A 17,864-nucleotide genomic window follows, 5' to 3' on the forward strand; every position below is an offset into this window, starting at 1 on the left:
TTATTGCCAGCGTTGGAGGTGGGGCCTAGTGGGAGATGTTTGGGTCATGAGGGCAGGTCCCTCAAGCATCTCTCTGTGCCGTCATCCTCGCAGTAATGAGTGAACTCTCACTCTATTGGTTTCGACAAGAGTGTATTGTGAAGAGCCTGGCACGCCTCTCCCTTGCTTCCTCCCTTGCCACAGGATCTCTGCACACACCAGCTCCTCTTCCCTGTCCACCATGAGCAGAAGCAGCCCAAAGCCCTCATGAGAAGCAGACGCTGGCCCCGTGCTTGCTGTACAGCCTGCAGAACTGTGAGCCAAAGAAACCTCTTTATAAACCTTGAAAAAGTAAGTGGAGCAGCAATAAAGTTACAGCAATAAGAAGTGTGTAATTTTAGTTCACTAAAGACAAGTCTGTCAATAAAGCCCTGAACATGTGCACGCATTTCAGTCTGTGTGGATGAGGAAGGTGAGGCCACGGTCCTGTTGGCCATCTCCTTGTTATCCCTGGGAGGGTGGGAGAAGGGGTGGGAGAATGTTGCACTGCCTCCTCTGGATGCTGGTAGGAAGAGGGAGAGCACCAGATCGGGGCTCCATGGGGTTGCCAAGGCAGCAGGCGGTGTCTGGAGGCCGAGATCTCAGCTGTGTTTCCACGTGCCTGTGTCTCCCGCACCCGCCCCTGCCATGCATGCCGTCTGAGCATGGGGACTGTTGTCTTCCACCACAAGGTACATGTCACAGCATCATTTAACTGATCTGCCATCATCACAGGCTGGGTTAAGCTGCTTCTGAAACAGACAATGTTGCCATTATGGGGACCAAGGCACTAATTGGCCAAAGGGGCCACCTTCGGTCTTCAATTGGCATGATAAGCTTCCTCTGTTTTAATCCTTAACCCAAAGTAACTGGTGTTGGCCAGTCAGCTTGCTATTGCTCCGGCTCACTGTCCTTGCCTTGTAGGGAAAACAACTTTGAAGTGACCAGTATGCTTTTCGGTCTTTGTTTCTGCTTTCTTCAGCCCTTTTTTTTTTTTTGCCCATAAGGCCAACCTCCTCTGCTCAATTCATTGGAACACGAATTATTTTTTATGGAATAAAGTATGGCTCAATTCTAGAATTGCAAATAAAGGCAACTGGGGTATTTAAACTAAGTTTGCTGTAATTTTGTCTTTTAACAGATCTGGCAACCCTGAGACCCCTGCAGGAGCACAGGAAAGACCCTGCTCACTCTGCCTTCTGTGGGTTCCCTGTCTTCCGTCTTCCTCATGGAGCCGCGAGAAGTCCTGCTCACCTTTCCGTGAGTGCTCCCTGATACTTTTGGCATTTGGGGTACCAAGGTTAGTGTGTGCTGTGGCAGGGCACACCATCTTTTGGTTTGCAGTGTCCGGGGAGTCACTCTGGGAACAAAACTGTCATTTTTAAGGTAACTGATAACAGTGGCAGTAAGTGGTTATTACTGCAGGGGTCCCTGTTGCTTCTCTCTTCTCAAGGGCAAGGTCCCAGAGCAAAAGCCATCCTGGCTCTGAGAGACCCAAGAGCCAACATATAAATGGAATCCCTAATTTCTAAAGATCTGAGTACTCTGTCTTCTGATATGCCTGCCTTTTTCATGGACAAGAATTATGGCCCCAGAAGTTGCAAATATTCTCAAAAGTGGCCAAGTCTTACTAAAGATAATTCAGAATGACAATGGCTGTTACATGGAATGTTCCAGATGAACATAGAAATGGTTGTCTAAGAAGTGCTCTTGAGTCTGAAGCCTCTTGAATTAGTGAGGGAGAATGGGATTATTATTCTTATAGGTGTTCAGAAGTCTCAAAGAGACAAGAGGATTCTAAAATTGCTTTTAAAAAAACTCATTGTGGGCCAGGCACCATGACTCAGGCCTATAACACCAGCACTTTGGGAGGCTGAGGTGGGTGGATCATTCTGTCAGGAGTTCGAGAGCAGCCTGGCCAAGGTGGTGAAACCCTGTCTCTACTAAAATTATAAAAATTAGCTGGGCACAGTGGCGGGCACCCGAGAGAAGCTATTTGAAAACTGACAAATGAATAATCTTAATAAACCTATAAGACCTGCCTCTGTCTGTGTGTCTGTATGTATTACATATATGTGATGTTTCTCTGCCAAAATATAAGAAACAGTCATAATTAATTGGCTTAAAGAAAAAGCTAGCACTTATTTTACCAGAACAAAGAAACTAACTTAAATGCCTTTTTGTTTGTGTGACTTGGGTAAATCTTTGGCAAGACTAGTTTAATATTATAGGTTTAATTAAAACAGCTGTGTTTTCTGATCAGTAAAATACTCATGTGTTTAACTTTAGCATTCTTGCTTAGGTGGCAAGCTGTAAAATGGTTAGCAGGAAAGTCGCTGAGATGATGGCTAATTTTGTGTGACCAGCAATGTAAGCATAGTTGTTAAGAATGAGTAAATTATTTGACTGGCTTTTAAAAACAAAAACAACAACAACAACAACAAAGAATGAGTAAATTACGTGGATGTAAATGGGATACAAGTATATAAATAACGTTCTCATAATTTCAAGAATCTTTTCAGTAACTTGATCTTCAAGTCATGTTATGATTAATGGATACGCATAAAATGTCAAGTCATTTCTAAGTTAAGACACTGAAACATTAATTGCTGAGCGTAAGTTTAAGGTTGATATGCTTTGTGCTATAGTTCGGATATTTGGCCTTCCAAACCTCATGTTGAAATTTGATTCTCAGTGTTGGAAGTGGGTTCTACCGGGAGGTGCTTGGGTCTGGGGTGGGATCCCTCATGAATGGCTTGCCTCCATCCTCGTGGTATGAGTGAATTCTTGCTTCGCTCATACTGGGTCACCTTTACCTTCCTCCATGGGTGGAAGCAGGCTGAAGCCCTCACCAGAAGCAGATGCTGGCCTCATGCTTTTCGTAGTCTGCACCAAACAAACCTCTTTTCTTCATAAATTACTCAGCCTTATGGACTCCTTTATGGCAACAATGAACAGAATAAGACATTTTCTAATCTTTATTTGTCTGTTTTTTGAGACAGAGTCTTGATCTGTTGCCCAGGCTGGAGTGCTGTGGTGCCATCTCAGCTCACTGCAACATCCGACTCCTGGGTTCAAATGATTCTTCTGCCTCAGCCTCCCGAATTGCTGGGCTCACAGGTGTGCGCCACCACAACCAGCTAATTTTTTTGTATTTTTAGTAGAGACAGGATTTTACCATGTTGGCCAGGCTAGTCTAGAACTTCTAGCCTCAACTGATCCACCCACCTTGGACTCCCAAAGTGCTGGGATTACAGGCATGAGACACCATGCCTGGCCTCTAATCTTGTTTTTATATGGTATGGAGAAGCTAAATATGTTTGGGTCTGTTAGTAAACATTAAACATTGTTCTATGAGGAATCACATATTTCTAGAAATTATAACATGCATGTTTATAAAATGTTGGTATGTGACAGTTCCAACTTTATTTCCTAGGTTTTCACTAGAAACTAAGATTGCTCAATATTAAAAGTTTTAAAATACAGGTAATTCTGCACACAAAGTGTATTTTAAAAAAGTAAGTGTGCTTTCAGTGAGAAAATTGTTAAAGGACATGAGGATATACCTTTGTTGAAGAAAAGAGTAATTTTATCTAACTTGGAAGTTATTTAAAGCATGTCTCAAAATATGGACTAAGGAAGAAAATAGAACAAGGCAGACAGAAACTAGGAAGTAGGAGAAAGTGGTGCAAAAAACATCTATAAATATGAGTGTGTATTTTTGATAGAAAAAAAGTTGAAAGTAATTTTTTTTGTACGAGAGAGAATTTTGTGTGGTCATAATGACAGGGAAGAAAAGTATATATTTGTCCTTAGTTAGAATGGTTGGATTTTCTAATATGAAGAAAGAAATTTAGGACAAAATCACAGATTTAAGTAAACTGTAGAAGATTTGTGGATCTTATGAAAGAAATTTTGTGTGTGACCAAACTGGTTAAAATCGGTTGTGAGGGATATCAAATTGAGCTCTATTAATGAGTCCAGAAATAGAATGCCTTCTTTGCCCTATTTATTCAAGGGCTGTGCCCTGAAGTCAATTATCTAATTAAGAAGCAGGTTAAGTTGCCCGGGAGTGGTGGCTCATGCCTGTAATCCCAGCACTTTGAGAGGCCAAGGCAGGTGGATCACCTGAGGTCGGGTGTTCGAGACCAGCCTGACCAACATGGAGAAACTCTGTCTCTACTAAAAATACAAAATTATCTGGGCATAGTGGTGCATGCCTGTAATCTTAGCTACTCTGGAGGCTGAGGCAGGAGAATCACTTGAACCCGGGAGGTGGAGGTGGCAGTGAGCCAAGGTCGCACCATTGCACTCCAGCCTAGACAACAAGAACAAAACTCTATCTCAAAAAAAAGAGAAACAGGTTAAGTTGAAAAGACCAGGCTGGGTGCAGTGGCTCACACCTGTAATCTCAGCACTTTGGGAGTCCGAGGCAGGAGGATCTCTTGAGCCCAGGGGTTCGGGACCAGCCCAGGCAATTTAGGGGGACCTCATCTCTGTTTACAAGTGAATAAATAAATACATTTAAAAAAAAAAAAAAAAAAAAAAAAAGACTGTGTATCAACTAAGTGATTTCCAAAACACAATTTCCTGGCACTTAGCTGGCTTTTTTTGATATTCATTGTAAAAGAAATTCTATTTTTAAGGGTGTCTCCCTCTCTGCCTCTAAAGCATTAGGAACTTTTACAACGGGGAAGACACTGGTTTGAAGTTTACATGACAAACCTTACCTTTGTATAGGTTTTTCTAAAAAGTAATGTTTACTATCAAAAATACACTGATGCAAAGCTGAAATTTGATTTAAAAACAACAAATTTAAAAGCATTGATTGCTATTAGTAAATTACTGTGAGATTTTTGTATATAATTGGCCTAGAAAACAATACTTCTGTTTAATCAAAATAATTTCCTATGCTTCACCTTTTCTCTACTATTAGGTCATTGATTACTTAGGAAAACAGACACTCATCTCTCTTAAAGAGTTAAGGTTTTTGACAATTATGTTACTTCCTGTATTTGCTTTTGAAGTATTTTAATTATCACTCTGGCTAAATGAATGACTATTATTTCAAAGATAGTGACTTAGTTTTGACCAAGTGTTTTGAACTTTCATTTTTGACAAACTTCCCAAAATCCAATTCAAAATTAATTTTTGACCTCTGACTAACTTTTGGACATTACAGGAGGGCCCCTGAAAGTTTAAAAGAGAAACATTCAACCAGCTAGGCTTATTTAATATGCTAAGTTATGTGGGAAACATTGTCATATAAGAAATGTTAAATTTTCTTTGAGTTATATGTGTATACATTACTAAGGTGTTCCAAAATTGTATGAGTTCTAGAAATCTGATGTGTTATGAAGTTCATAAAGTCAGTTATTATGTTAAAATGTACACTGCAGAAATAATCAAATTTTCTTGTCAATTGCATCCTTTGTATAATAGACTCTCAACAGGCTTTTAACCATGGCTACTTTAAGTCTTGTTGCCTACAGTTAACTGCTTTATTCTGCTGCCTTTCTGAAAGCTTTTTGCAGGCAACGATAATTCTAAAGCATTGTGTCTTCAAGGAGTTTCACAGAAAGAATGGAAAGAACTCTTACAAGTACAGGCTTCCCATAACTTTGAGGTACTATTGGACTGAGTAAGAAAGTCTAAAACTCAGTGGAAGAAACTGATGGGTTTGTGAAACTGCTAACTGAGATCGAACAGAGCAAGATTTAATTACATGAAGCTGAGTAAACTGATGAAGAATTATGAGTTTTTATAGCTTGTTAATTTGCAGCATTGTTGGTTCATTTGATATTTTGTTTTCCAGGTTTTTTGTTTTGTTTGAAACAGAGTCTCCCTCTGTTGCCCAGGCTGGAGTGCAATGGTGCTATCTCAGCTCACTACAACCTCCGCCTTCTGGGTTCAAAGGATTCTCCTGCCTCAGCCTCCTAAGTAGCTACGACTACAGATGTGCCACCAGGCACGGCTAATTTTTGTATTTTTAGTAGAGATGGGCTTCACCATGTTGGCCAGGCTGGTCTTGAACTCCTGACCTTGTGATCCACCCACCTCGGCCTCCCAAAGAGCTGGGATTACAGCTCCTGGGATTACAGCTGGGATACAGCGCCTGGCCTGTTTTCCAATTTTAAGGAAAGTTTTTTTCTTTTAAGCTGTCTATAGCTTACAGCAATTTTGTAAAGCATACTTTTGTAAACAAAAATTAGAACATTTGCTTTTCCTCCCTACCCGATCTTTCCAAAATTCAGGAGCTATTTGTGAGTATTCTTATTTTTATGGTAATATGGTTATTTGCAAAACTCCAATAATAATTTGCTCTCTTTACAACAGGATACAATTAGAAACATTGGTTATACTTCCAAGGCTTTGACTGGAATGTCTTATTTGAGAATGTTCATAGAATGTTAGGCTTCAAGAGTTCTGAGCCTTACAGTGAATGAGTAAAAAGTCATCATTTCTGGTAGGTGCAGGAAATTCAATATATTAGACACTGCAGGCAAAGTGTGATATCTGCCTTGGTTTGGCTTCCTAGTGTCCAGGTTTTTCAAAGTCCAAACTGAGGCCAGGTGCAGGGGTTCACACCTGTCATCCCACCACTTTGGGAGGCTGAGATGAGCGGATAACTTGAACCCAGGAGCTCAAGACCAGCCTGGGCAACATGGTGAAACCCTGTCTCTACAAAAAATACAAAAATTAGCCAGCATGGTGACACTTGCCTGTAGTCCCAGCTACTCAGGAGGCTAAGGTGGGAGGATCACTTGAGCTGGGGAGTTCAAGGCTGCAATGAGCCATGACCACACCACTGTACTCCAGCCTGGGTGAGAGAGCAAAACTCTGTCTCTAAATGAATAAACAAATAGGCTGGGCGTGATGGTGGATTCCTGTAATCCCAGCACTTTGGGAGGCCGAGGTGGGTGGATCACAAAGTCAGGAGTTCAAGACCAGACTGGCCAACACGGTGAAACTCTGTCTCTCTAAAAAAAAAAAAAAAAAATTAATGTTATAGCAACAGAAAATGGACTTAAGACAAAAAAAAATTAAAAATGAAATATATATTCAATCTGAGATTATTTGTGAAAATATTCAACAATGCAAATTTAAAAGAAGCCTATGTGGTTACTCTTGCTGCACTTATGTAAATAATTTACATAATTACACTAATGCTAATGATAGCTGATGCACATACACACAGGAAAAATTGCAAAAAAAGCTCCTAAACTTTTAAGAAAGTTTACCATTTTGTGTTGGCCCACGCTTTGAATGTGACATTCGGCTGGGCGTAGTGGCTCCCGCCTGTAATCCAAGCACTTTGGAGGCCAAGGTGGGCAGATCACCTGAGGTCGGGAGTTCAAGACCAGCCTGACCAACATGGTGAAACCCCATCTTAAAAATAAATAAATAAAATAAAATAAAATCCCTCTTCCATCTTAACATTCTGCCAATTTCTTCAATTCTGAAACTTGAAGATACTCTGTTGGTGAGCATTAATGATTTGGTAGTGACTTTGGGCAGCAAACTCTTTTTCTTTTCTGTCTTTCTTTCTTAAACATCCTGTGCTTGCTGCATCCCCCTGCCTGGGCAGCAGGAGGAGCGCCATTCTCTAGCTGTGCAGGAAGTCAGGGGTAAAGCCCATTCTCCATCTCCATTAGCAGCCTTAGGAGCTAACTCTTAATCTTGTATTGAGGGCAGCCCTAAGTGTTCTTAGGTGTCCTCAGCCTGGTGTTTCCTACCGTGGGCTCCAGAAATAGTGATGTGATGTATTTTTCATGGAAAGGGTTTCTTCTACAGGTGACTCTGGGTTAAATGGAGGTTTATTTCCTGTGAGACTTATCAGAGCCTTTAGTGTGTTGATGTGCATTGTGGATCTCTATCAGAGGACTCTGTAGTCCCTTTGGTTTGGAGCTTGGCATGCCCAGGGGCTGGTGTTCCCAGGTGCATTTGGTGTTAAGCTGTAGAGGGACCTCTTGAGAGGAGAAAGGAAGAAACTGGTCAGGCAGGCAGTTAGGGTGGGTCCTTAGTTGAATTCTTTCGAACAAAAGAACAGCCAGCAGGCACAGATAAGTATTTTACCCTAAAATATATTTCATTGACATATTTTGAAATGGTCCTTTACAGCTATCTTTTGTGGGGAAAAATCTACATTCTCTAGAGAATCCCTTTCCCTTTCCAGGTATATTCCCTGCTACAGGAAAGAATTAACCAAGAGTCTGATAAGAAACATTTACAATCTATTCTCTCTGAAGCTCTCTAACTAGACGCTTCATCTACATTATAAGAACCTTGGTCTCCCAACTTTTATCTTAACCCAGACACTCCCTTCTATGGATTCCAGGTCTTTATTTTTATTTATTTATTGTTGAGTCTCACTTTGCCACCCAGGCTGGAATGCAATGGTGTGATCTGGGCTCTCTGCAGCCTCTGCCTCCCAGGTTCAAACAATTCTCCTGCCTCAGCCGCTAGAGTAGCTGGGACTACAGGCGCCTGCCGCCATGCTCAGCTAATTTTTGCATTTTTAGTAGAGATAGTGTTTCACCATGTTGGCCAGGCTGGTCTCAAAATCCTGACCTCAGGTGATCCACCCGCCTCTGCCTCCCAAAGTGCTGGGATTCTAGGTGTGAGCCACTGTGCCTGACCAGATTCTAGGTCTTTAGATGAACTCTTTCAACCAATCACCAGTCAGAAAACCTGTGAATTCGCTTATGATCTGGAAGCCTCCCCACTCCACCCTTCAAGATTTCCTGCTTTTCCCGACTGAACCAATATGTACCTACTGTCAGGACCTCCTGAGTCTGTGTCACAAGCATGTTATTGGAAACACTGACAAGTCTCTGAGATAAGTCTCAATCAATACAGATAGTTTTTGGTTTATGAGGCCCCTTGGATAAGGCTCCCACCTCCAAGAATCTTTTTCAGCTGGAGAGGGGACCGGAGCCCTGCTTCCTAGGACTGGTGAAAAGATTGAATGGGATGTGTAGAGACTCTTGGATCCCAGTACTCAAAGTGTGCTCCATGCACGGGCTGCAAGCTGCTGGCTGCCGGCCACACCCAGAGGTTCAGATGTGACAGCCTGCATTCACACCTAAGTTTAGCGGTTTGAAGGAATCAATGACTGTCTGTGGAATTTAATAATTAAAAAACAAAAAGGGCTTGGATTTTGTATGCCATTTTAAAATTTCTTTTGGCAATTCATTTTTATTGCATTGTATGAAAGTACATGTTGGAAATGGGATTATAACGTCGGGAAAAGTCCACACCGAGACAACGGATCACTCAGCAAGGCCAGTTTACTTCCCTCAGGAAGGGTGCAGCTCACCGGCAGTCTTGCCACAAGAGCACACCTGAACAAAGGAGACGGGGACATTTACAACTTTCATAACCTGACGTGACTGCTCTGCTGCTGTGTCCAGTTCCCATTGGCCGGAACAGGACCTCACATTCTATGCTTGACTGGATTGGTTAAAAACTTGGAAATTTCCTGAATAGATAAGGGGGAAAGAAAACAAGGAAGGAGAGGAAGCTAGTGAGGAGAAGGTCAGGAGGGTTTCCAAATAAGGAATGGCAAGCTCCAGGGTTTGCAGCTTGCCCAGTTCTGTTCAGACATGCCCGAGCGAGTCAAGGTAGCTGATTGAAGACGTAGCTGATTTAGAGAATATATATATATATACATGGGTGTATGTTTATGCTAACAGTGGATAATGACCATAGAGCGAGAGGTTGTAACTCCTTATAATGTAGTCTAGGATATAAACTTTGAAGAAAAACTTTCCCATGTCTCACAGTACAGGCTTTCAGTGGATTGAAAATTTAGCAAGACAGCAATGAGCCCTTCATCACAGACGGATTTTTGGTTTTATTCCTTGTATGATGTGAAGCCGTACAGAGATGGGAGAGTGGCATGGGGTCTGCTACCTTCAAGGCCTTTGGTGAGGACTGGGGAACAGAGGGGGTTTTCTGGGTCTCCTCCTTCTGTGAGACAGGAATTCTTTGAATCTGAAACTGCCTTTGCAAAATTATGACTGAGGCAGTGAAAGAAATCTAATTGACTCCATCTTGCTTCTAACCTCCAAGCTGTCCTTGCTTATTCCTGGATGTAGGCTGAACTAACTTTGGAGGGAAATTTAGTTTAAAATTTATAGTTTAAACAAAGACTGTAACGCCCTTTCCCAAAGACCTCCTTCTTGCCTGGGGACGAGGCTGCCTTTGTAGGACTCACATAAGCCACAAGATTATGCTTTAGGAGGTATGCAGCTGGAGGCTACAAGATTCTGACCCTCCCTAAACTGCTCCTAAGATCAGTGCTTGAGATGTTTTGCAGACCCTGCACCAGATGGATCAGCTGGGACCACTCAGATCAATAAACTGGCTCATCTGATCTTGTGGCCCCCACCTGCGAGCTATCTCTGTGCAAGAAGACATCTTCGACTCCCTGTGATTTCATCCCGGACCAATCAGCACTCCTGGCTCACTGGCTTCCCCCCACCCACCAAGTTATCCTTTAAAACTCTCCTCCCAGGTGCGGTGGCTCATGCCTGTAATCCCAGCACTTTGGGAAGCTGAGGTGGGTGGATCAAACTCCTGAGGTCAGGAGCTTGAGACCAGCCTGACCAACATAGTGAAACCCCATCTCTACTAAAAATACAAAATTAGGCAGGCATGATGGTGCGTGCCAGTAATCCCAGCTACTTGGGAGGCTGAGGCAGGAGAATCACTTGAACCAGGGAGGTGGAAGTTGCAGTGAGCAAAGATCACACCACTGCACTCCAGCCTGGGCAATAAGAGCAAAACTCTGTAAAAAAACAAAACTCTGCTCCCTGAATGCTGGGGACTGATTTGAGTAATAATCTGCATGAATTATTCTTTATTGTGATTCGCCTGTCTTTTATTTATTTATTATCATTTTTTAAGACAGGGTTTCACCAGGTTGGTCAGGCTGGTCTTGAACTCCTGGCCTCAGGTGATCCGCCCGCCTTGACCTCCAAAGTGCTTGGATTACAGACGTGAGCCACCGCGCCCGGCTTCACCTGTCTTGATGAATAGTCTCCATGTAGGCAGTGGGCAAGGTGAACCCCTTGGGTGGTTACAAATTTACATATGGAATTCTGCATCCAAGCAGATTCCACACGCAGCCTATTGTGAGTGTACATGAGAATTCCCCAGTTCCAGCAACACTGTCTGGGAAGTGGGGGTGCTGTGGCCTCAAAGGGAGTCAAGCAGGATGCCAGTGCTTCCATCAGGTCTCCATATGCAAGCCTGGAGCCTGAAAGTCTGAAGTCCTGCTTGCGCCCGCTGATCCTCTCCCACCATTGTCCCTGATCCCCCAGTGGAGCTTCCCGGGACCAGCCCCTCACCCCACCCTGCCATCTTAACTATTATGATAATACAACTACTCCTCACCCTTTCATCTTGACTACTCTTATCCCACTGCCATTGTAACTAACCCTATGGTCATGTATACTCCTTGGCCCTACCCCCACCACTGTAACTGATCTTACTCTGTAACTTTCCACTGCCCACCCCAAACCTGTAAAACCAACTCCTATCCCACTGCCTTTTGCTAATGCCCTTTTCGGCCGTCGCCCACCTGCACCCAGGTGAATAAACAGCCATGTTGCTCACACAAAGCCTGTTTGGGGGGGTCTCTTCATTCAAACCGCACGTTTTTAACATTTGGTGCCAAAGCCCGGGACGGGGAACTCCTACGGGAGACCAAACCCCCGTCCTTGTTCCTGTGCTCCCTCCATGAAGAGATCTACCCACCGACCTGGGGTCATCAGACCAGCCCACAGAGGCACACGACCAGCTATTTTGGTAAGCATTTTCTTTTCTGCTTTCCCATCCTTTTGTCTTTTCCTTTCCATTTCCTCCCCCTTTCGGTTTTGTCCTTTTTCCACCACAAAGACAAGGAAACTCAGGTAGACCAAGTTCTTCCATGAGGTTCATGACTGGAAAAATCCTACGTAGGTCACGGATCCGGGGACCCAGGTTTCCCCAGGGGCTGGACTGTCATGGAGACGTTCACCCTAGTCACTCACCCACCAGGCTCACGGCGGATATTGGTGGCAGGTCAACGTAGAGGATGCTCTCTTTGACCGCTCACCAATGACAAGGTTCAACCCAGGCTCAACTAGGGACACCTGTTGAGCGGGTGGGTTGCGTGCCCGTTCTCCTTGTCTCTGCTGCCTTTCCAGAACCATGGGCAATTGTCCGTCCTCGATCCCTGTCTCTCCACTGGCCTGTGTTCTAAAGAACCTCAAGCCTCTTCAACTATCTCCCGACCTAAAACCCAAACGTCTCATCTTCTGTAACACTGCATGGCCACAATACAAGTTAAACAATGGCTCCAACTGGCCAAAAAATGGCACTTTCAACCTCTCTATTTTACAAAATTGAGACAATTTTTGTCGCGACACGGGCAAATGGTCTGAAATTCCCTACGTCCAGGCACTTTTTTACACACCAATCCCTCCCTAATCTCCCCTCCTTCTCTTCCCTTCTGTCTGCCCCTCCTTCCTCTGCCAGTAAGTCAAAATCCTCCTTGTCCATCAACCCTTCTGACCTTTCTCCCCACCTGTCCGAACCAGGCCCTAATCCAGGACCTAACCCCACCGCCTAGAGCCTTCCTCCTCTTCCTCTGCCCACAACTCACCTCCTTATTTCCCTCCTGTCACCTCCCCACCTCATACCTGGCCCAGTTTACAGTTGAGTCCTGCTGCTTACCTCCTCTGCCCCTCCTCAACGATTCCCCACTTCCAGAGGTGGCTGGAGCCAAAGGCATAGTTAGGGCGCACATTCCTTTTCCTTTACAGGTATTGATCGACTTACGACCTATGCAAGGTACAACCATTCGACTTTACAACCACAATCGCTAGCCACGACTGCTCTGCGTCTGGCAGCGCAAACGTTGCCCAGCTGGGCGTACGACAGTGCAGACCAGCTTCCGGCAGCACTACTATCTCCGCGTGCACCATTCCAACTGTTATCCCAGACTCGGTACAGCAATTTGTGTTTTGTGTCTTGGATATTTTTCATCAAACCCCTCCCAATAAACTTCTTATACATTTCGAAGCAAACGACCCAAACATCGAACGATTTGCAAGGATTGAATGGATGGCGCACGATGTGTTTCGTCCGTATTGTGAAATTTATGAAGAAAAAAAGAAACATACAATTCAGACAAAGCTCACCATGTTTATGAAAAAACCAACTCCGGTAACCCCAACTGCTGCCTCAGATGACAACATCAACGATCCGCAGCCAAGCACCAGCGGCCAATAAAATGTTTCATACATGTTTATATATTTTGATATGTTTTGCAATTGGGAAAATGTTTCCTATGGTATTTTTTACACCTGTATTTTGTATTTTTGTATGCACCTGTATTTTGTAATTTTGTATGTTTTGCAAATATTAAACCAGTTGTACTGGTAATGCAGTGTTTTACTTAAACCTGACGAATGTAAAAATAAACAAAATTGTGTAGAGATGATACAAATGGCATAAAATGAACAAAGAAAGTGATGATATATAACAATAATGAAAGAAAATTATGAAAACATATGACTTAAAGATTTTTATAACATCATTTCACAGTACTGTACATATAGCCTACTCAACTTATGACCAAATCGTGTTACGACCGGTCAGAACCAATCGTGGTCGTAAGTCGAGCACTAGCTGTATCCAACTTTCCAAATTGGCCACTGGTTAGGCTCCTTTTCATCAAATCCTCCAATACTTGAACCAGTCCTATAATCTCACCTGGAGTAACTTAAATGTCATCGTTACTTCTACTCTTACCCCTAAAAAATGCTTAATATGCATTTTATCACCCAATCAACCCCAACATTACAAAAAGGTACAGAAATTAAAATCTGGTCCTCAAACCCCGCAACAGGAATGAAGGAACCTCAACTTCAAGGTGTTCAATAATAGGGAAAAATCTGCCTGGCAGCAGGGCATCTCAAAACTGAAGATGCTTGCCTCTTCCGTAAGACAAACCCCAGCCACACCACCGGCTCACAAAGACTTCAAAGTGCCCAGACTGCAGCGCGTCCAGCCACCCCGCTAGGACCTTGCTTCAAGTGTCAGAAACCTGGCCACTGGGCCAAGAAATGCCCGCAGCCTGGGATTCCTCCCAAGCCCTGCCCCGTCTGTGCGGGGCCCCCATAGAAAGTCAACTCACCTCGCTGCTCCCAGAGCTCCTGAAGCTCCAATCCTCGGCTTGACAGCTAAAGACGGACGCTGCCCGAGCATCTCGGAAGCCCCCTGAACCATCACGAACGCCAAACTTTGGGTAACTCTTAAGTGGAGGATAAGTCCATCCCCTTCTTAATCACCTCGGAGGCACCCACTCCACGCTGCATTCTTTTCAAGGACCCGTCTCCTTGGCCTCCATAACTGTAGTGAGAATTGACGGCAAGGCCTCCAGGCCGCTCAGAACTCCCCACGTCTGGTGTCAATTAGGCCAACACTCCTCTCCACATTCTTTCCTAATCATCCCCACTTGTCCAGTTCCCCTGTTAGGCCGGGATATCCTAGCGAAATTGTCTGCCTCCTTGACTATTCCTGGGCTACAGCCACGCCTCATTGCTGCCCTCCTCCACAAACCTGTACCTCCCTCAATAGCTCCCCTTATGTTCCCCAACCTTAACCCTAGGGTGTAAAACACCACCTTCCCATCGTTGCTACAAGTCACTCACCCCTCAACATCCCCTTAAAACCTCACCACTCTTACCCTCCCAGCCCCAGTATCCCATCCCACACAGGCTTTAAAAGTAAAGCCTGTTATCACCCTCTATTGTAACATGGCCTTTTAATTCACCCTCCTGCTTCTGTAGCATCTGTACTCAAAGGGGTATCGTGTATCCCCTTCCAAAGCCCAAATTTCTTCCCCATCTGTTACAATCTTTCACCAGCATACAGACACTCTCCCTGCCAACCATATCCAGTTAATTTCCCAAACCCCAACCCGATCCATCAAACAACATCTTCTCTCCTTCCTGGGTGTGGTTGCTACGTTCACCTCGGGATACCAGGTGTTGCTATTCTAACCAAGCCATTGTATAAACTCACTAAAGAAAACTTATCCAACCCTATTCATCCTAAATCCTTTCCTCTGCAGCTGTAAAGAGTCTCTATTAACATAATAGAGCTTTCCCCTTCCAGGCCCTCCCAGTCCTGAAGACATTAGCCGAGGGTCTAGCACCTGTTAAAGACCTGAATGTACAGCTGCTTCCTAGCACTTCCCTCCATTCTTGAAGGAAGCCATAGCTATTGTCTTTCATTCTGCCATCATAATTTTACTTGTTTTTTTTCAAGACGGGATTTCACCATGTTGGTCAGGCTGGTCTTGAACTCCCGACCTCAGGTGATCCGCCCGCCTTGGCCTCCAAAGTGCTTGGATTAGAGGTGTGAGCCACCACACCTGGCCTGTTTTTTTAATTAAGAAAATTAATCCTTTATCACAAAGCCCTGTAGCCAAGCACATTTCCCCAAATATATGAGGATCACACCTAGGGTGGGCACACTCTTCCTGTTACCTTGGGCATGCCCTACTCTGCCTATAAAGCAGCTGTTCCTTCACCACTTTACTCTCCTAATAACCTTGCTTTTACTTTGCACTGCAAACTCACCCTGAATTCTTTCTTGTGCTACATCTAACCACCCCCTCTTGGGATCTGGACCCCTGCTCTGTAAGAGTTTCGTGCATGCCAAACTCCTACAACCTTGAATCTGTGAGGCAGAGGTTGCAGTGAGCTGAGATTGTGCCACTGCACTCCAGCCTGGGCAATAAGAGAGAAACTCCATCTGAAAAAAAAAAAAAAAAAAAAAAAAAAAAAAAAAAAAGCTCACTCACCTTCTGGGACCCCGATGTGGAGCTCTTGAGCGAGCCTCTCTTGAAGGAGCTCATCTCTCGGAGCCCGTGAGCCGCCTGCTAACTCGCTCTGGTGGCCAGGCCAGAGGCACGGGGCTGCCCTCTCTGGGTGGGCAAGAGCAGAGCCACACGCTCCAGGCAGCCCCACCGTACTGGGCAAGGGGGCCCAGATCCGGGCCGGCTACAGGCTGGGTCAGCCCAGGAGGAGCACGTGTTGACTTTCGGTGGCCCCTCCTGCCTGACCCCTGCCACCACCCCCAACATCTGTAATCAGGCTTAATCCCTCCATCCCTAAAAGGTTTAGAGGGAAGAGATTTAGCAAATGGCGATTGAAAGTAAATCTACTTTGAGAAAGTGGTGGCTGCAAAGGGCGGCGGCTGCACATGGGAAGGATTTGGGCATCCAGAAAGGCACGTTGCGAGGCCACCAGCCCCCACTGCTGCCATCTGTGGCCCCTTGGAGGGTGGCATCCAGATCCCAGAGGCCCGGAGCCCACCTGGCCGACGGCCTGAGTCTCAGAGCAGAATTCGCATCCGGGCCCGGGCCATGGGTCTCGGCTCTCTCCGACCTGCCAGAGTCCATTTTCTCCAGGTTATTCTGGCAGCGACACAGCAAGCCTTCTTCTGAAGAGCCCTGTGGCCAGTGGCCCGCCTGTTTTGTGTGTGGGGCTGTCTGTGTCATTCCCGATTTCAGGGGTGCCTGTCTTGCCCTTCTCAAAGGCAAGTGGGGTCATGGGTCTTTGCAGCCCCAGCCTGGCCTGAAGCGTGCCGCATTGCTGCCAACCCTCCTCTGTCTCCTACAGGCACATGTGTGCCACCTCCCACGTGCGAGGACACAGACTGGAGCTCAGAGAAGACAGGCCATGTATTCCTGTCTTTGTAGATAGGTTTTGTTTAAGGACCGACAAGCTGAAAACAAAATAAGAAAGCTGTGGAACACTCAGAGCGGTGGGGCCAGGATCCGCCCCCTCCTCTGGGAGGCCTGTTGGCCGACAAAGGCTGGAGGGTAGAGCCATGACCTCCCGTCTTGCAGGTCCGGCTTACGACCAACACATCTCTTATGGGGCGGGGCAGGCCTTCTGTTTCCTCCTATCTCTCCGCACCCCTGAAGTGAATTCAACTGATATATATTGAGTTTGTACTGTGGGCCACATATTGAATACATCAGGTGCTAGGGACACATCGGGGAACAGCAGGTGAGAGTCCCTGCCCTCCTGGAGCTGACCTTATCATGGAGAGGAAGATGCTCAAGCAATAAACGACATAGCATGCCAGAGGGTGCTATAAGAAGGTCAGTAAGAGCCAGGCAGGGAAAGAAAGCAGAGAGAGAGGTCAGGCCGGGGTGGTGGCAATTTTAAATAGGAAAGGTGTCTGAGAAGATGGCTTTTGAACAAAGATTGAGGGCAGGTGGATGGTGAAGGAACCCACTGGGCAGGGATGTGGGAGGATGTCCAGGCAGGGGCAACAGCCAAAGGCCTTGACTCTGAGGCTTGGTTGACATGTTCAAGGAAGACCAAGAAGGCACAGGCTGCTGGGAGAGGGGATGCTGGGAGAGGGGGTGCAGGGAGAGGGGATACAGGGAGAGGGGATGCAGGGATGAGGGGGTGCTGGGAGAGGGGATGCTGGGAGAGGGGATGCAGGGATGAGGGTACAGGGAGAGGGGATGCTGGGAGAGGGGATGCAGGGATGAGGGGGTGCAGGGAGAGGGGATGCTGGGAGAGGGGATGCAGGGAGAGGGGATGCTGGGAGAGGGGATGCTGGGAGAGGGGGTGCAGGGATGAGGGGGTGCAGGGAGAGGGGATGCTGGGAGAGGGGATGCTGGGAGAGGGGATGCTGGGAGAGGGGGTACAGGGAGGAGGGCAACTGCAGGGGCGAGAATGCTGGACCTGGGAGCCATTCTAAGCACCTTGGGGTTCGTTTCTGATTTTGATCCGATGCACAGTTTGAAAAGACACCACTGTAATTCC

The 17,864-nt window shown here is 45.6% G+C and overlaps 1 protein-coding gene across 3 annotated transcripts in view; it reads right to left on the bottom strand.

Moving 5' to 3' along the window:
* TRPM1 (transient receptor potential cation channel subfamily M member 1) overlaps positions 1-16,217 on the bottom strand; it is a 139,822-nt gene extending 123,605 nt beyond the window's left edge. The window contains exon 1 of one of the 3 annotated variants that reach the window (XM_032259951.1): positions 15,881-16,217. In XM_032259951.1, coding sequence (XP_032115842.1) covers positions 15,881-15,934 — 54 coding nt within the window. In that variant the 5' untranslated portion in view covers positions 15,935-16,217. The remainder of the gene's footprint in view (positions 1-15,880) is intronic. The other 2 variants (XM_032259950.1, XM_032259952.1) reach the window with 2 other exon arrangements.
* Positions 16,218-17,864: the final 1,647 nt, after the last annotated feature.

This window comes from Sapajus apella, unplaced genomic scaffold, assembly GCF_009761245.1.
Source record: "Sapajus apella isolate SASKATOON/1434 unplaced genomic scaffold, GSC_monkey_1.0 scaffold113, whole genome shotgun sequence".
In the NCBI taxonomy this organism is placed as follows: domain Eukaryota; kingdom Metazoa; phylum Chordata; class Mammalia; order Primates; family Cebidae; genus Sapajus; species Sapajus apella.